This window comes from Procambarus clarkii, chromosome 8, assembly GCF_040958095.1.
Source record: "Procambarus clarkii isolate CNS0578487 chromosome 8, FALCON_Pclarkii_2.0, whole genome shotgun sequence".
Taxonomy (NCBI): domain Eukaryota; kingdom Metazoa; phylum Arthropoda; class Malacostraca; order Decapoda; family Cambaridae; genus Procambarus; species Procambarus clarkii.
The window spans coordinates 43,314,918-43,339,407 of NC_091157.1; the positions used below are offsets into that span (position 1 = coordinate 43,314,918).

At 45.7% G+C, this 24,490-nt stretch overlaps 1 protein-coding gene across 2 annotated transcripts in view; it reads right to left on the reverse strand.

Annotated features, from left to right (window-relative positions):
• Window positions 1-1,050: 1,050 nt before the first annotated feature.
• LOC138349825 (uncharacterized) overlaps window positions 1,051-24,490 on the reverse strand; it is a 237,692-nt gene continuing 214,252 nt past the window's right edge. Inside the window, exons 4-6 of one of the 2 annotated variants that reach the window (XM_069317760.1) lie at window positions 21,894-22,097; window positions 16,292-16,696; window positions 1,051-1,209 (exon numbers count right to left, since the gene is read on the reverse strand). In XM_069317760.1, coding sequence (XP_069173861.1) covers window positions 1,066-1,209; window positions 16,292-16,696; window positions 21,894-22,097 — 753 coding nt within the window. In that variant the 3' untranslated portion in view covers window positions 1,051-1,065. Of the gene's footprint in view, window positions 1,210-16,291; window positions 16,700-21,893; window positions 22,098-24,490 lie in introns of both variants that reach the window. The other variant, XM_069317753.1, reaches the window with a different exon arrangement.

The following is a 24,490-nucleotide window of genomic DNA, read 5'->3' on the forward strand; positions in this document are numbered from 1 at the left end:
GTCGGGGGATTGAACGTCGACCTGCATGAAGCGAGACCGTCGCTCTACCGTCCAGCCCAAGTGGTTGGGCACCAGAGATCACTACGACTTGTTGCAGGTTATCTTGATGGTTATCTTGAGATGATTTCGGGGCTTTTTTAGTGTCCCCGCGGCCCGGTCCTCGACCAGGCCTCCACCCTAGGAAGCAGCCCGTGACAGCTGACTAACACCCAGGTACCTATTTTACTGCTAGGTAACAGGGGCATAGGGTGAAAGAAACTCTGCCCATTGTTTCTCGCCGGCGCCTGGGATCGAACCCAGGACCACAGGATCACAAGTCCAGCGTGCTGTCCGCTCGGCCGACCGGCTCCCCTAGTGCAGTAGCACTATTGAGCTAGTTGTTGTTGTTGTTTTAGATTCAGCTACTCAGAACAATCAGTTCCAGTAGCACGGGCTATGGTGAACCCGTAATCCTTGAGCTAGTTTGCTAGTCCGATTGTTATAGTGCTCATTGATGAGGTGGTTGTTAGAGTTATCCCATTATCTCGTGCAATCAAACGAGATAGTTACGATAATCTAACGACTCTCTGATACTCGGAAGGCCTGGTCGGTGACCGGGCCGAGGAGCTGTTGATCCCCGGAAGCAATACAAGGTAGACACACGGTAGGCTCTCCAGGAGGATAAACACAGCAATGTTACTACTCTGGTACTCTGTGATGAGATGGTGAGAGTAGCCTAGGTACCAGGGAACTCTCCGACGAGGCACAAGTCCACTACGGGCTCAACATAGCCCGTGCTACTTGGAACTTTTTCTGTTCCAAGTAGCGAATCTTAAACAACGAGGCAGTAACAGCAGTACTAGCAATTCTTGTACTCTCCGATGAGGTAGTAACTTTCTGGTACTCACCAATGAGGTAGGGAGAGTAGCCTAGTAACCCTTGGTACTTACCGATGAGCTAATGATAGTAGTCTAGCTACCTGTTGTTATAGATTCAGCTACTCGGAACTAGTTCCAAGTAGCACGGGCTATGGTGAGCCCGTAGTGGACTTACCATGCACAGGAGCGGTGCTGAATGACTCTATTTCTAGCTACCCAGGTACTCACCTATAAAGTAGTTAGTGCCGACCTGCAGGTACCTGGCGGAGACGGTGACGACACCCTCAGGTCCACTCTCGCCCACCTGCGACCCTTCCCTTGTGCTACACGAAGCCCACTCCGACACGCTGGCCTGCAAGAGTGTTAACACATCAGTCAACACCGGAAGGCAAACAAAAGTGGATCAAGAGGCTGCAAGATCACTGGTAACCCTTCTTGGGGTTAATATTACTCAGTGAGATGAGGTAAACAATGGGAATGGATCACTTTAGGTAAGTTTATATGTAAACTACTTACCCAATGTTGTTTACCGCATCACGGGCATCATCTGTGAGACTTACAGACTCAGAGAGATAAGGCTGGAGTCGGTTTTAGTAAGCTAGGATATCACTGAGGCTTACAGGTCGCAGAGGATCGCAGAGTGTTGGGGCTGTAAGTATATCTTTGTGTGTGCCGTATCCCCCCCATGCTATCTCTGGCATATCACTATGCTATCATCCGCATATTGCCATACTAGCATCCACATATCTTCATGCTATCCCTCACGTATCAACCACATATAACCAATGAATCATTCATATATCACCTTACTTTAACACACACATATCGTCATCTTCTCATCCCAAACACCCATATGCCTCTTCCTCACATAATATTCCCAAACCTTTTCTGCACCAATTTCCCACCTGATCATTCCACAACCTATGTCCTCCAATTCTTAAAGCCATCTAGACAAATCAACCCCTTCACGACCCCTTTCACCCCCACAAGAAATCAACAACTTTCTACCTAGAGTCGATCCATTCAACCGCCTAATTTTTCTAATTAATGCACCCCAGTCCCCTATCCACCTTGATCCCAATCATGACTCCTCAAGGTCGAAGGTTAGTATGGGGAAATGCAGTGTGTGAAGGCATAAGCCTAAGAACCTGGAGTACTAATGCTGTTGGACTGACAATAAATAATGAAGTGAAGTAATGAGTTTCAAATACCGACCACAACATTATATCAATAGTAGAACAAAATTGGAAAGATAGCAAATGTAATATTGTCTATGAGTACCAAACAGTAAGGACAGACAAACCCGAGAGAGATGGAGGGATAGTGACTTTTTTAAGAACATTAGCTCTCAGAGCTTCTCACTTGTGGTGGTAAACACATTCACTTGATACCTGCTTAACACCTACTTGATGCGGTTCTGGGAGTTCTTCTACTTCCCAAGCCGAGCCCGAGCCAGGCTTGGCTTGTGAGAGCTTGGCCCAACTGGCTGTTGCTTGGAGCGGCCCGCAGGTCCACATACCCAACACAGCCCGGTTGGTCCGGCACATCACTAGCCGTGCACATGAATACTAACAATGGTAGCTGTAAACGCCACGGTGGCTATAATTACAATGCCCAGAGATTAACAGGCAACCCGAATAACAGTTCAACAGACAAAGGGATCTCCAATATCTTAAAAATAGTGACAGAATCAGTGTGACGATAAAGCCAAGTTGCAAGTTAAGAAAGACATTAACAACGAAAGATTTTACAGGTCCTATAAGACGAAGAAGAGACACAAAGGACAAGACTAGTAAAGAGAACACACAAAGGGGTAAAGACCAGCTTGGCCAGAATTGGTCTTAACCCGATAAAAAGAGAACATGTAAAATAATGCATGAAGTGTTACTGCGAGCAAAGGAGCGTTACGGACTGACGCTCGAATGAAATCAAGAAGACCCCCAAGAGCTGGAATCTAGAAGACCCCCTCGGATAATGATAGGATCAAGACATGACAGCTTCCAGAGGGTCCGTGGGCTAAACTGGAGGTGTGCGGAGAGCCTTAAGAAACTTTGATGGTTTTAAAGCTTCAAAAAACAGTTTTATAACATATGGGAGACACGCCATCGGTTACGCAGCCTCTGAACTCCTCCACCTGATGAAAAAACTAGATAAAGTGCAGAGATATGACGCAAGACAGGTCCCGGAAATGAGAGGAATGAGCAACAGAGAAAAAGTCACTGAAGTGAACCCTCACTGTTGCAATAGAGAAGAAGAGACACAAAAGAAACTTCAAAGGTTCAAAGGATGACCGAGAACGCGGACAAATAAATAATATTTGAAATGGTAAATTTATGTAAATTTAATTTCACATGAGTCACAGCCACATCAGCAACGGGTTAAAGGTGATGTTGAAGAAGCAATCTCTATTCGCTGCTTCAACGGCAAATATGATAAATGTGAATGTTTGAAGATGTCAATTGGTTCATTAACCAATTGACAGATGAAAAGAAGAAGCTATGAAGCTTAACCTTAACCAAACAATACAGGAATAACCTCGTAGGGGCCTCGTAGCCTGGTGGATAGCGCGCAGGACTCGTGATTCTGTGGCGCGGGGTTCGATTCCCGCACGAGGCAGAAACAAATGGGCAAAGTTTCTTCCACCCTGAATGCCCCTGTTACCTAGCAGTAAATAGGTACCTGGGTGTTAGTCAGCTGTCACGGGCTGCTTCCTGGGGGTGGAGGCCTGGTCGAGGACCGGGCCGTGGGGACACTAAAAAAAAGCCCCGAAATCATCTCAAGATAACCTCAAGATAACCAGTATGTACTCAACTAGGTAAATACATACTGGGTAATACACGGAAAAAGTACAAACACGCAACACTGAGGGAGAAACAGAGAAGTGAAGATCAAGTAATAAGAAGACACACTTATTAACACAGAGTGATAAGAGAGAAGATTAACACAGAGTGATAAGAGAGAAGATTAACACAGAGTGATAAGAGAGAAGATTAACACAGAGTGATAAGAGAGAAGAGACATCAGAGCAACGAGGAGCGCTGCTGGGGTCAGGGGCCAGATTCACGAAAGCACTTACGAACCTGTACATCTTTTCTCAATCTTTAGCGGCTTTGTTTCCAATTATTAAGCAGTTAATGAGCTCCGAAGCACCAGGAGGCTGTTTATAACAATGACAACAGTTGAATGGGAAGTTTTCATGCTTGTAAACTGTTTAATAAATGTAACCAAACCCGTCAAAGATTGAGGAAAGATGTACACGTTCGTAAGTGCTTTCGTGAATCTGGCCCCAGGACGGTCGGTGAGAGACAGAGACACTACGGACCATAACACACACACAACCACTATCACTATAGTGAACTGACGGTCGGCCGAGCGGACAGCACGCTGGACTTGTGATTCTGTGGTTCCGGGTTCGATCCTAGGCGCCGGCGAGAAACAATGGGCAGAGTTTCTTTCATCCTATGCCCCTGTTACGTAGCAGTAAAATAGGTACCTGAGTGTTAGTCAGCTGTCACGGGCTCCTTCCTGGGGGTGCAGGCCTGCTCGAGGACCGGGCCGCGGGGACACTAAAGCCCCGAAAGCATCTCAAGATAACCTCAAGATAGTACTACTAGATAGTATGCCACTGTGTTTGTTTTTTTGCATGCTAGTGTTCTTGTTTGTAAGTATACAAGTTTTTGTCAGACCGTTGAGCACTAATCAGGTATTGGAGACTAACATGAACTATAGTCACGTCCATATTTACAACCCGTGAGCCTTTGTGTTACCTCCTTGGTGACCAAGAAACCGGCTCCAGTTTTATCTAAGTCTGTGTCTCACAGAGGTTGTCTGTGCTCCAGTAAACAGCCAGGTGCAAACAGTCTGTCTGTATATCACCACGTTGATGTGACTGTATTGTGTCTCTTTATATATATACTTACCTGAAGTGATTATTTCCAATTGTTTACCTCATCATTGTAAGTAATTTCCTTTACGGCCCAAAGAGCCTCGCATTGACTGACACTGCTATCACAATATTCACTCTCGTACTGCTTCACGAATATTCACTTACTGCTTCACGAATGCTTCACTCATACATTGCGTCCAGTGTATGCTTCTCTCATAAGTTTCACTCATACACTGCGTCCAGAACATTCTCTCACGCACTGCTTCTAGAACACTCGCAATGATTCCAGAACATTCACTCATTTACGGCTTCCCAAACAGTCACTCACTGCTTCTAAAACCATCACTCCACTCACTTCTCCCAGAACACTCACTCACTTATTAAAACACTCTTACTCACCCCACAATCTCCTGAACACCCACTCACCAGCCCCACAAAAGGACACATACACACACACACACACACACACACACACACACACACACACACACACCACACACAACACACACACACACACACACACACACACACTTGCTTGGGAACAACTCCTAACAACATCTGACAGGTTTTTCCCAACGCGACAACCCAAGTTTACAAACTCTTTCTTCTCGTTCTTTACGTCTGTCACAGAGAGAGAGACAGAGAGAGAGAGAGAGAGAGAGAGAGAGAGAGGGAGAGGGAGAGGGAGAGAGAGAGAGAGAGAGAGAGAGAGAGAGAGAGAGAGAGAGAGGGAGGGAAGGAAGTGTTAACCTCTCCACCATCTCTCGGGATCTCCCCCAGTTCACTCAATATTCACTCGGCTGATCTGTAGTCCCTCCAGGAAGTGCCAATATATATTTTATATCCGCCAAGTCGAAGTATCGGGGTGGTGACATTTAACATGTGTTTCGTACTTTACCCAAACCTCGCTAACGTGAGATTATGAAGTTATCAAATCATCTTGATTAGGGTATTGATTTACCGGTTATTCCTCGGGTATTTTGACCTCGAATTACACACACACACACACGCATTCGCACGTACATACACACACACACACACACACACACACACACACACACACACACACACACACACACACACACACACACACACACACACACACACACACACACACAACCCGAGTAAATGCAAAGTAATGAAACTAGGCAGTGGAAATAGGAGGCCAGATACAGGATACAGAATAGGAGATGAAGTACTTAATGAAACGAACAGAGAGAAAGATCTAGGAGTTGATATCACACCAAACCTGTCTCCTGAAGCCCACATAAAAAGAATAACGTCTGCGGCATATGCGAGGCTGGCTAACATCAGAACAGCGTTCAGGAACCTGTGTTCCTGAACGCTGAATCATTCCTGTGTTCCTGTTTCGTTCAGGAACCTGTGTTCCTGAATCATTCAGAATCTTGTACACCACATATGTAAGACCAATCCTGGAGTATGCGGCCCCAGCATGGAGCCCGTACCTTGTCAAGCACAAAACTAAGCCGGAAAAAGTCCAAAGGTATGCCACTAGACTAGTCCCAGAACTAAGAGGCATGAGTTACGAGGAAAGGCTGCGGGAAATGCATCTTACGACACTGGAAGATAGAAGAGTAAGGGGAGACATGATCACTACCTACAAAATCCTCAGAGGAATCGACCGGGTAAACAAGAATAAACTATTCAACACTGGTGGGACGCGAACAAGGGGACACAGGTGGAAACTGAGTACCCACATGAGCCACAGAGACGTTAGAAGGAACTTTTTCAGTGTCAGAGTAGTTAACGGATGGAATGCATTAGGCAGTGATGTGGTGGAGGCTGACTCCATACACAGTTTCAAATGTAGATATAATAGAGCCCAGTAGGCTCAGGAATCTGTACACCAGTTGATTGACAGTTGAGAGGCGGGACCAAAGAGCCAAAGCTCAACCCCCGCAAGCACAAATAGGTGAGTACAAATAGATGAGTACACACACACACACACAAACACACACACACACACACACACACACACACACACACACACACACACACACACACACACACACACACACACACACACACACACACCACACAAGACCAAGGATAGTAGTAGCAGTAATATATAATCCTCCACCAAATGACAAAAGACCCAGTCAAGAGTACGAAAGCAACAACATGGCAGTTAACACTATAATTGAGAGGGCAGCCTCTTCTGCCTGTAGAAATAGATCCCACCTGCTCATCATGGGGGACTTCAATCACGGCAGGATTGATTGGGAGAACAAGGAACCGCATGGAGGCGAGGATACGTGGAGAGCCAAACTACTGGAGGTGGCGACTAGAAACTTCTTAACCCAGCATGTCAGTGAACCCACAAGGATGAGAGGAAACGACGAACCAGCGAGACTCGACCTGGTTTTCACCCTGAACGACTCTGACATAAGAGAAATCAGTTTTGAGGACCCAGTAGGAATGAGCGACCACAGTGTATTGGTGTTTGAGTACCTGATTGAAGAAGGGTTATTGAACTCGAGAAGGGATACCGAAACCAAAAGGTTAGCATACCGAAAGGGAAACTATGAGGAGATAAGAAAATGCCTAGCAGATATAGCATGGGAAACAGAGCTCAGGGAAAAGACGGCCCAAGATATGATGGAATACATCACGCAAAAATGCAAGGATGCAGCAAACAAGTTTGTCCCAGTCCAAAAGGAAAACAGTAAAATGAAGATGAGAAACCCATGGTTTAATCAGAGATGTAGGCTAGCTAAGCAGCAAAGTAAAAGGGCATGGAGAAACTATAGGAATAACAGGACACTGGAGAGCAGAGAAAGATACCAGAATGCCAGGAATGAATATGTTAGGATGAGAAGAGAGGCAGAAAGACAATACGAAAATGACATCGCAAGCAAGGCAAAGACTCAGCCTAAATTGCTGCATAGCCACATCAGGAGAAAAACAACAGTAAAGGAACAGGTTATGAAATTAAGGTTAGGGGCAGAAGGATTCACTACAAACGACAAGGAAGTGTGTGAGGAACTGAATAAGAAATTCCAGGAGGTCTTCACCTTGGAGCAAGGAGAAATCCCAGAGATAAGAGAGGGAATAGCTAACCAGGAACCACTGGAAGAGTTTGAGATTACCAGCGGGGAAGTAAGGAAGTGTTTACTAGAATTGGATGTGACAAAGGCTATAGATCCAGATGGAATCTCCCCTTGGATACTAAAGGAAGGAGCAGAAGAACTGTGCCTCCCGCTCTCCATGGTGTATAACAAATCACTGGCAACAGGGGAACTGCCAGAAATTTGGAAAGCAGCTAACGTAGTCCCGATATACAAGAAAGGGGATAGACAGGAGGCACTGAATTACAGACCAGTGTCCCTAACCTGCATACCATGCAAGTTGATGGAGAAGATTGTGCGAAGAAAGCTAGTGGAACATCTGGAGCGAAAGAACTTTGTAACACAGCATCAACATGGATTCAGGGATGGCAGGTCCTGCCTCACAGGGTTACTTGAATTCTACGACCAGGCAACAAAAATAAGGCAAGAAAGAGAAGGGTGGGCAGACTGCATATTTTTGGATTGTCAGAAAGCCTTTGACACAGTGCCACACAAGAGGCTAGTGAAAAAACTGGAGATGCAGGCTGGAGTGAAAGGGAAGGTACTCCGTTGGATACAGGAATACCTAAGTAACAGGAGACAACGAGTCAGTGTGAGGGGTGAGGTCTCAGATTGGCGAGACGTTACGAGTGGAGTACCGCAGGGGTCAGTCCTTGGACCTATACTGTTTCTGATATATGTAAATGATCTTCCAGAGGGTATAGAATCGTTTCTCTCAATGTTTGCCGATGATGCAAAAATTATGAGGAGGATTGAAACTGAGGACGATAGTAGGAGGCTACAAGATGACCTAGACAGACTGAGTGAATGGTCCAACAAATGGCTGTTGAAGTTCAACCCGAGTAAATGCAAAGTAATGAAACTAGGTGGTGGAAATAGGAGGCCAAACACAGCATACAGAATAGGAGATGAAGTACTTAATGAAACGAACAGAGAGAAAGATCTAGGAGTTGATATCACACCAAACCTGTCTCCTGAAGCCCACATAAAAAGAATAACGTCTGCGGCATATGCGAGGCTGGCTAACATCAGAACAGCGTTTAGGAACCTGTGTAAGGAATCATTCAGAATCTTGTACACCACATATGTAAGACCAATCCTGGAGTATGCGGCCCCAGCATGGAGCCCGTACCTTGTCAAGCACAAAACTAAGCTGGAAAAAGTCCAAAGGTATGCCACTAGACTAGTCCCAGAACTAAGAGGCATGAGTTACGAGGAAAGGCTGCGGGAAATGCACCTTACGACACTGGAAGACAGAAGAGTAAGGGGAGACATGATCACAACCTACAAAATCCTCAGAGGAATCGACAGGGTAAACAAGGATAAACTATTCAACACTGGTGGGACGCGAACAAGGGGACACAAGTGGAAACTGAGTACTCACATGAGCCACAGAGACGTTAGAAGGAACTTTTTCAGTGTCAGAGTAGTTAACGGATGGAATGCATTAGGCAGTGATGTGGTGGAGGCTGACTCCATACACAGTTTTAAATGTAGATATGATAGAGCCCAGTAGGCTCAGGAATCTGTACACCAGTTGATTGACAGTTGAGAGGCGGGACCAAAGAGCCAAAGCTCAACCCCCGCAAGCACAAATAGGTGAGTACAAATAGGTGAGTACACACACACACACACACACACACACACACTCATACATTAGGCAAGGAAGAGAAGGGTGGGCAGACTGCATTTTCTTGGACTGTCAGAAAGTCTTTGCCACAGTACCCCATAAATGGCTGTTGCAAAAGTTGGAGTAACAGGCAGGAGTAAAAGGTAAGGTGCTCCAGTGGATAAGGGAGTATCTAGGCAACAGGAAACAGCAAGTATCTGTGAGGGGGAAGACATCAGAGTGGCGAGATGTCACCAGCGGAGACCCACAGGGCTCTGTACTTGGACCCATCCTGTTTCTAATATATGTAAACGTCCTTCTAGAGGGTATAGACTCATTCCTCTCAATGTTTGCTGACGATGCAAAAATTATCAGAAGAATCAAGACAGATGAAGATAGACAGAGACTACAGGATGACCTGGACAAAATTGAGGAATGGTCTAGAATATGGCTACTAAAGTTCAACTCAGGAAAATGTAACGTAATGAAATTAGGCGAAGGGAGCAGAAGGCTGAACACAAGGTATCATCTGGGAGGTGAAATTCTGCAAGAGTTAAATAGAGAGAAAGATCTGGGGGTTGATATCACACCGAACCTGTCCCCAGAGGCCCACATCAAAAGGATATCATCAGCGGCATATGCTAGGTTGGCCAACATAAGAACTGCCTTTAGAAACTTGTGTAAGGAATCGTTCAGTTCCCTGTATACCACTTATGTCAGACCAATCCTGAATATGCAGCTCCAGCCTGGAGTCCATACCTAGTTAAACACAAAGACAAAGTTAGAGTAAAGGAGCTGAACCCTCACGTCCCTGGGAAACAGAAGAGACATGATAACCACCTACAAAATTCTCAGGGGAATTGACAGGGTGGACAAAGACAAACTCTTCTGCGTGCTGTTCGCTCAGCAGAAGGCGTCCAACGTGCTGTCGGCTGAGCCGACAGCACGTTGGACGCGTGATCCTGTGGTCCCGGGTTCGATTCCGGGCGCCGGCGAGAAACAATGGGCAGAGTTTCTTTCACCCTAATGTTCCTCATACCTAGCAGTAAATAGGTACCAGGGAGTTACTCAGCTGTCACGAGCTGCTTCCTGAGGTATGTGCGTGGTGTGGGGAAAAAAATAGTAGTTAGTAACCGTTGAGTGGCAGTTGATTGACAGTTGAGAGGCGGGCCGAAAGAGCAGAGCTCAACCCCCGCAAGCATAGCTAGGTGAATACAACAAGGTGAATACACACACATACACCCCCCTCCCCACACTATTATGTCTACTACATACATTAAAAAATGTATGTAGTAGACATAATAGAGCAAAATAGATTGTTTAGAAAGGTCCAAGAGCTAATAGCTCGATTCTTCAGGCACAAATATTAAATACACACACACACACACACACACACACACACACACACACACACACACACACACACACACACAAACACACACACACACACACACACACACAGACACACACACACACACACACACACACACACACACACACACACACACACACACACACACACAGACACACACACACACACACACACACACACACACACACACACACACACACACACACACACACAGATACACACACACACAGATCACACTTGTCTTGTGACCATCGTGTTGGGTGGACATGGGTTGGGAGCTCCTGGGTCACTAGTGGAGTGGGAGGGGTAATCAGGCAACTTCGAAGTGAAAAAGTGTGTACAAGTGAATGAAAAAACCTTGAGTTTTGGCCAGAACCATAAGGTAGTGAAGAAAAACAGCTTAAATAGCGTAATTCAAAATAGTTGAGGAAGTACTGTGGCAGTGTGCAGTGTGGAGCAGACCTCACCGACCTCTGACCGCGTGACCTCACCTCCGGCAGCAACTCTTCTACCACCACGTGGGACGACGCTTGGAGATTCACTCACCTATTGTGTTAGCAGGACGGTAAGATACTTGGAACCCCTGTGGGTAAGGTTGCATTATAGCAATGACTAGGTCAGGAAGGGTGTCTAGGTCCAACAGTATTATGATTGAGGAAGAAGATAGGTTTGTGGAGAAGATGATTGGGAAATTTGTAGAGAAGAGGGATGTTTGGATAGATGATCTAATCCAGGGGATTAAAAGTGAAGTCTTTAATAAGATACAGGGCGAGGTTCAAAGACTCAAACAAGAGTTTATGGATTATATTCAAGAGGAAATCAGGAAGAGCAGGGTAGAATGGCAAGGAGAAATATCTAGGCTTACTAATGAATTTGGCAGGAATAAGGGAAGCTTGGCAGGGGAAGGGGGAGTAGTAGTAGGTGGAGTAGCGGGTGTAGGAGGGGTGGGGGTCAGCCAGGGAGAGGGCCACCAGCATGACCATGAACTGAGAAAGAGGACAATCATAATCCATGGATTACTTGAAGCCAGGGCACCATCGAGGCAGGAAAGGATGGAGATTGAGGATTTGGAACTACAGGGGATCTTGAGAGACATGAGAGCCCAGATGGCAGGGAATGAGGTGCAAGTCCACCGACGCATTGGACCATACAACTGTAACAGGAAACGACCTGTCCTGGTACAGTTTACTAACGAAGAGGCAGTGGATTACATACTGCATCACAAACACCTACTCAGAGGTAGCGAAAATTACTACAACGTATTTATTGACAAATTCATGACGAAGGAGGAACAGATTGCCCACAGAGCAAGCAAACAACAATACGACTCTTCCCATTTGAGCGCAGCTACACACCCCAGTGCTAATCCACCCCATGCTAACCAGCTCACACGTGCTTCTCAGGTCACCCCTTCCCCAAATCAGCCGCCCCTGCTTATCTCCCCAGCACATCCCTTGACCCCTCTGACCCCACTGGAGTCAAATTCATCCCACATTCCAAGGACCCCCTCATCACCTCAACCCCCAAAACCCATCCAGCCCTCATCCCCTCAACCCCCAAAACCCACCCAGCTCTCATCCCCTCAACCCCCAAAACCCATCCAGACCTCATCCCCTCAACCCCAAGAACCCACCCAGACCTCATCCCCTCAACACCCAAAGCCTACCCAGCCCTCACCCCTCCTCATCCCCTCTCCTTCCATGTGACCCCCCACCCTTGCGAGGGAGGTGGGAGGTCCCCCCCACCCCCTCTATCCTTCCCCCTCCCAACCTCTCAACCTCTATCTGTCTCCCAACCTTACGCTATCTCCCAACCCCTCTATGCCCTCCCTAATCTTCAGACCCAGTATGCCCTTCCTACTCCAGACCTACCTACCCAGGCCCTACCCCAGACCCTCCTACCTACCTTCCTAGAAGCCCAGCCCCCAGTAGCCCCCAAGCACCCCTCCTGAACTCTTTCACCCCCCATACACCCCCCGGACCCCCCCAGACACCCCCCGGATCCCCCCGGACATCCCCCGGACCCTCCCCGCCCCCAGTCATCCCCCAGACACCCCCCAGATCCCCCAGATCCCCTCTGCGCCCAGTCACCCCCCAGACATCCCCCAGATCCCCCCAGACCCCCAGAGAAAGGGAGAACTCTGGTACAAGAGTTTCCATGAAGAATCTCAAGGTTTGGTACACCAATGCTGATGGGGTATCTAATAAAGCAGAAGAGATAAAAGAAAGAGTGAGTGAAGCAGATCCTGACATAGTTGCAATTGTGGAAACTAAAATTAATGACATGATCTCAGATGCAATCTTTCCTGAAGGGTACCAGGTGATACGAAAAGAGAGGACACAGAGACAGGGAGGGGGAGTAGCACTCCTAATAAAGCGGAAATGGAAGTTTGAAGACCTGGGAAATCGAGTTACCAATGAGTGCACAAGATTCATACATGGAACTCTGACAGTAGATGGGAGGAAGATTGTGATCTTGGTAATCTACAATCCCCCACCAAACAGTAGAAGACCCAGGCAGGAGTATGATGACAACAACAAAGCATGTATAGATGAACTGCAGAAGGCAGCAACACTAGCCCACAGAATGAGAGCGAAGCTGCTGATCATGGGGGACCTAAATCATGGAGAGATAAATTGGGAATCAAGGAATCCCCATGGAGGGGACGAAACGTGGGGAGCAAAATTAGTAGATGTTATAGACAGGAATTTCCTGACACAACATGTGAAGGAAGACACAAGGGAAAGAGGAGGAGATGCACCGAGCCTATTAGACCTGATTTTCACCCAGAACGTAGAAGATATCGATAATTTAGAGCATGAAATACCTCTAGGGGCCAGTGACCATTGTGCCCTAGTCTTTGACTACATGATGGAATTCAAACTTATGACCATGGGACAAGAGATCTGGGAAAGGAGAGCTGACTACAGGAAAGGGGACTATATGAGGATAAGGGACTATCTGGGTGAAGTGCAGTGGGAGGAAGAAATTAGAGGAAAAACAGTCCAAGATATGATGGACCTAGACCTAGTCATACAGAAATGCCAGGAGGCCGAAGAGAGATTTATACCAACGGTAAAGGGAAAAAATGAGAAGGAATATAATAACCCATGGTTTAATAGACAGTGTCAGGAAGCAAAAATGGCCAGCAGGCGGGAGTGGAGGAAGCACAGAAGACAAAGAACAGAGGACAACAGAAGCAGATACAACAGAGCTAGGAACGATTACATTAACATAAGACGAACATCGGAAAGGGACTATGAGAACGATATTGCAATCAAAGCGAAAAAACAACCTAAGTTACTACACAGTCATATAAGAAGAAAAATGTCGGTGAACGACCAAGTGACAAGACTAAGGAAGACAGAGGGGGCATATACTGAAAGTGACAAGGAAATCTGCGAGGCACTGAATGCCAGTTTCCATGGAGTGTTCACTACCGAGTCTGAGCAGCTCCCATTGTTGGAAGGGGTTACCCTAGATGAAAGACTATCAGATATAGAGGTGACAGCAGAGGAGGTAATGAAACAGTTGACAACTCTAGATGCAACTAAAGCAGTTGGACCAGACAAAGTATCACCGTGGATAATAAAAGAAGCAGCACAGGCCCTCAGCGTGCCTCTGGCAATGATCTTTAATGAGTCACTTATGTCAGGAGAATTGCCCAGTTGCTGGAAGAAGGCAAATGTCGTGCCGATCTTCAAGAAAGGAGATAGGGAGGAGGCACTTAACTACAGACCTGTATCACTGACAAGCATCCCCTGTAAAATACTGGAAAGAATAATTAGGCTACGACTGGTTGCACACCTGGAGAACATTAGGTTTGTGAACAAACATCAACATGGGTTCTGGACAGGGAAATCGTGCCTAACAAACCTTCTGGAATTCTATGATAAAATAACGAGGATAAGACAGGACAGAGATGGTTGGGCAGACTGCATATTTCTGGACTGCCAAAAAGCCTTTGATACAGTACCGCACATGAGACTGCTGTTCAAGCTCGAGAGGCAGGCGGGGGTGGGGGGAAAGGTCCTAGAATGGATAAGGAACTACCTAACAGGAAGGAGCCAAAGAGTTACGGTAAGGGGCGAGAAGTCGGACTGGCGAACAGTAACAAGTGGAGTACCACAAGGATCGGTGCTGGGACCAATTCTATTTCTTGTATATGTTAACGACATGTTTACAGGCGTAGAGTCCTACATGTCGATGTTTGCGGATGATGCAAAGTTGATGAGAAGAGTTGTGACAGATGAGGATTGCAGGATCCTCCAAGAGGACCTGAACAGATTGCAGAGATGGTCAGAGAAATGGCTACTAGAATTCAACACGAGCAAATGTAAAGTTATGGAAATGGGACTAGGAGATAGGAGACCAAAGGGACAGTACACAATGAAGGATAACAGCCTACCTGTAACGACGCGTGAAAGAGACCTGGGGGTGGACGTAACACCTAATCTATCTCCTGAGGCACATATTAATAGGATAACGACAGCAGCGTACTCTACACTGGCAAAAGTTAGAACATCATTCAGAAACCTAAGTAAGGAGGCATTTAGGGCGCTTTACACTGCCTACGTAAGGCCAGTCTTAGAGTATGCCGCCTCATCATGGAGTCCCCATCTGAAGAAGCATATAATGAAACTGGAAAAGGTTCAGAGGTTTGCAACGAGACTCGTCCCAGAGCTACGAGGGATGGGGTATGAAGAGCGCCTGAGGGAACTGTGCCTTACGACACTAGAGAGGGGGGACATGATTGGAACGTATAAGATACTCAGAGGAATTGACAGAGTGGACATAGACGAAATGTTCACACGGAATAGTAACAGAACGAGAGGACATGGATGGAAGCTTGAAACTCAGATGAGTCACAGAGATGTTAGGAAGTTTTCTTTTAGCGTGAGAGTAGTGGGGAAATGGAATGCACTTCAGGAACAGGTTATGGAAGCAAATACTATTCATAAATTTAAAACCAGGTATGATAGGGAAATGGGACAGGAGTCATTGCTGTAAACAACCGATGCTCGAAAGGCGGGATCCAAGAGTCAATGCTCGATCCTGCAGACACAACTAGGTGAGTACAACTAGGTGAGTACACACACACACACACACACACACACACACACACACACAGACACACAGACACACACACACACACACACACACACACACACACACACACACAGACACACACACACACACACACACACACACACACACACACACACAGACACACACACACACACAGACACACACACACACAGACACACACACACACAGACACACACACACACACACACACACACACACACACACACACACACACACACACACACACACACACACACACACACACACACACACACATACACTCACACAGACACACACACACACACACAAACATATCAAGCCACCCATAATAAGTCATAGAAGTACGTGAGACAATGAGGCATAAGACACAAGTGAGATGCTTAACTGTACCTTCCAGATGGTGAGAGGCGAGGACGACGTCTGGTTTCCCGCCTCCATTTTTACCGACGCTGAAGAAGTAGGCTCCTCTTCAGGCTCCCCATCCTTCCTATCCTCTTTCCCAGGAGAGTCCTCCCTCCCACTCCTGGAGGCCAGCTGGAGCCTCACCGCCCCGGGTCTCCTGCTGGAGACCGGAGACTGCAGGAGGGGAGGCGCTCCGCCGGCTACTTGTCGCCTCCTCCTCCTGAGAGGCGGGGGCGCCAGGTGGTCGTCCCGGGTGAAAAGGTGAGTGGTGTTGGGCGCCAGCTGCGAGGGGTGCAGCAGGGGCTGGTGCTCCCCTGGGGAGGCTAAGGACGGTTCCTCCTGCGGCTGCTGCGTCGTCGTCGGCGGCGGCTGAGGCGCTTCTGTAGCACTGTTCTGCTGTGGCGAGGGAACAAGGAAGCTCAGATACGGATTTATGATCATTAGCAAGTTATTGCTTATTCCTATTTTGATAAATGCAAATTAATTCATTTACGATATTGTCTCGTGGATGTGTGTGTGTGTGTGTGTGTGTGTGTGTGTGTGTGTGTGTGTGTGTGTGTGTGTGTGTGTGTGTGTGTTTGTTTGTACTCACCTAGTTGTATTCACCTAGTTGTGCTTGCGGGGGTTGAGCTCTGGCTCTTTGTTTCCGCCTCTCAACTGTCAATCAACTGGTGTACAGGTTCCTGAGCCTACTGGGCTCTATCATATCTACACTTGAAACTGTGTATGGAGTCAGCCTCCACCACATCACTTCCTGTGTGTGTGTGTGTGTGTGTGTGTGTGTGTGTGTGTGTGTGTGTGTGTGTGTGTGTATGTGTGATGCTGTGTGAATATATTAGTATATTTAATTAACTTGAACCATCGAAGCCTTGAACCTCAGACCACATAAACATCAACCCACAGCTCTATCTACCGAGCCACCAACAGCCCTTAATAAGGATGGCCTCCAGGGACACCTATCTGCTCCCCAACGGAAACTTTAGGCCTTCCCTGAGTGCCACTGTGGCATGATGGTGTTAGGTGAGCCACATCCCACTCATATAAATTATTAGCCACTAAATTGTGCATAATAACATATCATTCACCTAACATGACTTCGTAATTACAATTTAACTTCGACATTAAATTATACATTCTGGGAAAAAAAGAGAATCCTCCGTCGTGACGAAAATATTTCTTTTGCATTTATCTTTTTTTCCTCTATTTCTTCTCTTCCATTTTTTTTTGCCTTCTAGCTCTTTCATATTATTTTTAAGCTGATAGTTTGTCAATATTTACTACTGTAAAAGTGTCAACATATTCAAGCATGACAGTGTGTCAACATATTCAAGCATGACAGTGTGTCAACATATTCAAGCATGACAGTGTGTCAACATATTCAAGCATGACAGTGTGTCAACATATACAAGCATGACAGTGTGTCAACATATTGAAGCATGACAGTGTGTCAACATATTGAAGCATGACAGTGTGTCAACATATTCAAGCATGACAGTGTGTCAACATATTTAAGCATGACAGTGTGTCAACATATTGAAGCATGACAGTGTGTCAACATATTGAAGCATGACAGTGTGTCAACATATTCAATCATGACAGTGTGTCAACATATTCAAGCATGACAGTGTATCAACATATACAAGCATGACAGTGTGTCAACATATACAAGCATGACAGTGTGTCAACATATACAAGCATGACAGTGTGTCAACATATACAAGCATGACAGTGTGTCAACATATACAAGCATGACAGTGTGTCAACATATTCAAGCATGACAGTGTGTCAACATATACAAGCATGACAGTGTGTCAACATATACAAGCATGACAGTGTGTCAACATATACAAGCATGACAGTGTGTCAACATATTCAAGCATGATAAGAGTGGTAATGTTTTCAACCGGCAAGAGTCTTATAATTGAGGCTTCTGATGATATCTTATTTATAACTGCTTCTAAGTTATCTTGGAAAATTTAACAACCCTCATCTTTCTCAACTATTCTCATTAGTCTTGCATCGTCTACACAAACACCGACATATATTTCTCAACTTCTGTAGACAGGTCATTGACACAAATGAGAAATATTACGGGTCTCAGCATCGATCCTTCAAGTACTCTGTATGTTTCCCTACGACAGTCCAACTTCTCGCCCCTCACTGTGACTCTTTGACATCTACCTGTTAGGTGTTCTCTTTCCCCGTCAATTCTCTTGACTTACTCTTGAATTTCTTGTTCGGTACTGTGTCAAATGCTTGATGGCAGTCCTAAAATATACAATCAGTCCAACTTTCTGTGTTCTGACTTATTTTGCTACTTTATCACTGAACTGCGGTAGGTGTGTAAGGCATGAGTTCCTTTCGTTAAAGCCATATTGCTGTTTGTTGCATATCTATTTCTTTCTGGGTGTGTAACTAGTATTATTCTTTCGGGAGTGTGTCATTGTGTGTGTGTACTCACGGAGATCTCCTTGTGGAGGTTTGAGCTACGGCTTTTTGGTCCCGCCTCTCAATTGTCTGGAGTACAGATTCCTGAGCCCATCTACATTTGAAACTGTGTATGGAGTCAGCCTCCACTACATCATTTCCTAATGCATTCCATTTGTTAATTACTCTGACACTGAAAAAGTTCTTTTTAACGTCCCTGTGGCTCATTTGGGTACTCAGTTTCCACGTGTCTCCTTGTTCGCGTACCACTCGTGCTAAAAAAGTTATTTTTACCTTTTATCTTTATCTACCCTGTCAATTCCTCTGAGAATTGTGTAGATAATGATCATGTCTCCCCTAACTCTTCTGTCGTCCAGTGTCGTGAGGTTCAGTTCCAGTATTCTTTCCTCATAGCTCATTCCTCTCAACTCGGGGACTGCCCTGGTGGCATACCTCTGAACCTTTTCTAACTTCGTTTTGTGTTTGACTCGATGTGGACTCCACGCTGAAGCCGTTTCAGTATTAGTCTGACAGATGAGGTATACAAGGTTCTGAATGACTCATAACACAAGTTTCTGAAGGCAGGTCTTATGTTCGACAGTCTTGCATATGCCACTGATGTTATCCTTTTGATGTGGGCTTCAGGGGGATATGTCTGGTGTGATATCAATCCCCAGATCGTTTTTTTGTCCTGATTCCTGAAGAATTTCCTCTCCCAGCTGGTATCTTGTGTTTGACATCCTGCTCCCTACGCCTATCTTCATCACTTTGCACTTGCTCAAGTTAAACTCTAGTAGCAATTTGATGGACCATTCCTTCAGTTTGTCCAGATCATCCTGTAGCCTCTTGGTGTCCTGTTCTGTCTTAATCCTTCTCATAAGTTTAGCATCATCAACATACATTGAGAGGAATGAGTCTGTACCTTCTGGAAGAGCATTTAAGTATAATAGAAATAGGACAGGTCCGAGGACAGAATCCTGCGGGACTCCGCTGGTGACAACACGCCAGTCTGAGGTCTCACCCCTCACAGTAACTCTCTGCTTCCTGTTATTTAGGTATTCCCTTATCCATTGGACAACCCTACAACTTACTCCAGCTTGTTTCTCCAACTTATGCAACAGTCTCTTATGGGGGACTGTGTAAAAAGCTTTCTAACAGTCCAAGAAACTGCAGTCTGTTCATCATTCTCTTTCTTGTTTAATGCTTGTTTCTTGGGCATAGAATTCTATTAAACCTGTGAGACACGACTTGCCGTCCCTGAACCCATGTTAGTGGTATGTTACAAAGTCCCTTCACTCCAGATGTGCTACCAGGCTTTTTCTCACGATCTTCTCCATCACCTTGCATTGTTTACAAGTTAAGGACACCGGCCTGTAGTTTAGAGCCTCCTGCCTATCCCCCTTTTTGTAGATTGGGACTATGTCAGTTGTCTTCCAACTGTCTGGTAGGTCTCCCGTTTCCAGTTGTTATAGACCAATAGATAGTGGCACACAAAGTGCTTCTGCCCCCATTTTTAGCTTCCATAGTGAGATTCCATCAGGTCCAACAGTCTTAGTCAATTTTAGATCAAGCAGATACCTCCTAACCTTATCTCTGGTAATTTCAATATCATTCAAGTCTGCTTGGTTTATAGCCACTCCTCTTAGTTCAGGGACTGCTCCCTTGCTCTATTGTGAAGACCTCCTGGAATCTCCTGTTGAGTTCTTAACACACCTCTATGTCATTCTCTGTGCACCCATGTTCTCCTTTTTTCAGTTTCACCACCTGTTTTTTCACTGTTGTTTTCCTACTCAAGTAGCTGTATAGCAGTTTTGGTTGGGTCTGGGCTTTATGTGCTATGTCATTTTCAAACTGCCTCTCTGCTTCTCTCCTCACACTGAGATACTCAGTTCTCGCCCTCTGGCATCTCTCCCTTCTCTCTGGTGTCCTGTTATTTCTGTAGTTTCTCCATTCCCTTGTGCTTAGCTGCCTTGCTCCTGACATGCCTGATTGAACCACGGCTTCCCTTTTTTTCAGTTTTTTTCTGGACCGAGATTAACCAGATTTTCTGGCCCGGTTTTCTGCCTCTTGACACGTCTGGATGATGTAGTCCATCATGCCCTGTACAGATTTCCCACTGAGTTCTGTCTTCCATGGTATCCCTGTTAGGAATTTTCTAATCTCATCATAGTTTTCCCTTCAGTATTCCAGCCATTTACTTTTCGGTCCAATCCTTGGACGAATTGTTTGACTAGATACTACTACCACTAGATATTCAAAGTTAGGACACTGTGGTCACTCAGGCTTATGGGCGGTTCTGATTTGACTTCCCCAATGTCTCACTCGTTCAGGGTGAATACCAGATCAAGTCTGGCTGGTTTATCATTCTGTGTGTGTGTGTGTGTGTGTGTGTGTGTGTGTGTGTGTGTGTGTGTGTACTCACCTATTTGTGCTTGCGGGGGATTGAGCTTTGGCTCTTTGGTCCCGACAGTGTGTGTGTGTACTCACCTATTTGTACTCGCCTCCTTGTGCCTGCATGATTGAGCATTAGCTCCTGGACTCCGTTTTTCTAGCCGTTACTTGCCTAATGCAATGACTCTTGCCCTCTTTCCCTATCAGGTCTACTTTAAAATCTGGGAATGGCGTTTGGCTACGAAGTGAAACACGCCCTCCTGGGTAGTTCTTTAATGAAGGTTGATCGGATTTGCCTTTAGTCGTCTGGCTGGCTACACACTCCTAATTGTTCATTGTTTCTCTGATGTATATTTAGTGTGTTTCCAAAGGACCTGGAGGCATATATGTTTATTTCATCACCTGCTGTTGAGAGCAGTTTTCCTATATTTACTCTCGTACTGACTGAAGATATTTAGTGAAATTAAATTTATTTAATAAATAAAAAACACCTTAACTCAATAAATAAATAAGTGAATATAAGTGGTGCATAAACTAAGACTAAGTTTAGTCACGTGTTCTCCCCGTAATGATCAACAGAACAGATTATAGACGTAATGAACACATCGCGAGTTACATTTATTAGTTACAGAAAGGTATCCGGGCTTCCTTTTTCTCATAGGATAAACATTTATAAGATGGACTCGGACCTTCAAGGAAGCACTAAGGAAAGGTTCAAATGTTTATTCCCCTGATGTAACAGCGTAAAAATGTTAAAAAAGATAACCCGTACCTCGTCCATGTATCTCTCAGCAGCAGAGCCTTCCGAGGTTGTGAGGGTGGGCGTGGCGCTGGTGGGCGGGGTGCTGGTGGGCGGGGTGTAGTCTGGTGGGGTCTTCAACACCACCTCCAGCTTGTCGCCGCCCTGCAGGAACACCCGCCTGTTGACGGTGGTGGTGACGCTACACTTTAGCGGCGGAGTGCACGAGCTGAATACCTGCGGGGGAAGAGAACTTGGTGAGTGCCACGGCGTCGGGCGACGAGAACTAGTAGTGTAAATGACGACATAACAGCAAACACACGACGAAAATACGTCGAATGTTCTAATACGAAAAATGTTATACGTAAAAATGTTATACGTAAAAATGCTATACGTAAAATGTCATACGTAAAAATGTTATACGTAAAATGTTATACGTAAAATGTTATACGCAAAAATGTTATACGTAAAAATGTTATACGTAAAGTGTTATATGTAAAAATGTTATACGTAAAGTGTTATACATAAAAATGTTATACGTAAAAATGTTATACGTAAAAATGATATACGTAAAAATGTTATATGTAAAAATGTTATACGTTAAATGTAAAAATCTAATACGAATGTTCTAAAAGTACGAAAAATGTTCGAACATCATTGCAACGTTCGAACAAGGTTTTTAACACCTTCTAACAATTGTAACAACCACTATATCACCTTGTAACAACGTTCTGGTACGTCATAAAACGTTATAACAAGCAAGATATAGCAACTTTATTACAGGTTGTAACAAGGGGGAATTATAGGGACCGTTACGTTGTGTGTTTACAGGGTATATAACACCTTACGTTTCTCGCAAAGTAACACGTTTTACCACCGCACTTTTTTAGGATGTAATTCCCCTACGTTTAAAACGTATACGTTATAGTATCAACCTTTCTTCATATAGTTTTGGGGGAGGGGGGGGGGAAGTAGCTGTATACATGCAGATCTAACTAAATGTGATAATAAAAAATATATACCTTTCTAATGGTGAATTTCCTTCGATTACAGAACGCAATTATTTCTCTTGTCCAGTGTGCGGTACTTTGCTTCCACCTCATGCCTCTGTTCAACCACATTATCAACCATAATGTGTAGCCAAGTTTTATATATATATATATATATATATATATATATATATATATATATATATATATATATATATATATATATATGTATATATATATATATATTGTCACGTGGGGGTGGGCGGTCCGGGGCTCTGCTAACACTCGGCTGCTAGGGGCTCAAAGGGCCCAAATACTCAGCCCCTCCGACTCCCTGGGTTCACCGGAGTCTCCTTGGTCACACAAGATAGGACCAACAATGCCCACCTCCGCAGGTCTTTGCTTCCACCACAAAGGGGTGCCACTGATTCACCCTGGAAGCCCTTCAGTCAACCACGGGGAAACTGCTGTTAACAGTTCCGGCCTAGACCCATGGGGGAGTGAAGGAAGACTCAGGCTTACCTATAACCATAACCTCCCTGAGTCTTGCCTGCCAGACAAAAAAAGGTTGCAGGAACTCCTTTCCCGCCTGTCTTCTCTATCTTCCTCTTAGCAAGGTCGCCAGCTGGGTTATTATATCTGCACCCCAGCAATGCAGTTCAGTGGGTGTATCATATATCGTTTGTAGCCAGAAATGTATGCTCATAGAGAAAATCACAAATGGAGGCACACTCAAACACAGTAATAAAATGTGTGGATTTACTGACGCAAATTACATGAACACACACACACAATCACAAGTAATACATGAATATGGGAATATGGATAATAAGTCTGGAGATCGTCAGCCTCTTCTTCCACGACCTCCAACACTCCTTCAAATGGGCAGGAAGACCGGAGTCTCACACTCTCACAGGAGGGCCTCTTCACCACGTCGGCACCTCTTCTTCCCTGTCCTGCCATCCATACACACTGTCCTCTCTGACAGTCCTGGACACAAGCTGCCTTGCAGCCTACTCTACTATTAAAGTAATAAAGTCTTGCTGCCACATACACGAGTAAATATTGTGGCCTAACTGGCCTACTCATACAAGGGGTAATGGGAGGGAAAATGATCTACCTTACACTCCTGGCTCACGACGCCTGTCCCTCGATGGTGTGAGGTTCCCACGCTTCCTTGGGTCGATCCTCGACGATCCAGGGCGTTCCACAGGTCCTCAGGTGTCGTGAAGCCTTCGCGTCGTCGCCGTTCCAATCCCTGAGATTCAGCTGCCCCAATCCTGGTTCATCGATGGGCGCTGAGCTAATCACTATTTTTTCCCCACACTCGCCTCTCCCACAGGGCGTCGCTCCTTGTCCTAGGCACGGTGTCGTCCTTCAAAGATTCTCAGTGGATGTGACCCCAGTCACAGCTAGCTTGCTCGCCCACCTTCCAGACCTCAACGTCCAGCCAGCGGCGCCGCCCAGCGTCGTCGCCGACTATTTTCCAAGTTTGGGCACTTCTCTGCTCACTGAACTTGGTTCCTCTTTTGCTTCCCAGAAGCGCAGGGTCTCCAATAACGGTGGTAGGCTGCGCAGGCCAGCTCAATCCACTGAACAAGGCTTGCAGAGCCTCCAACCCTGAGAGCAGACCGAGGCGCG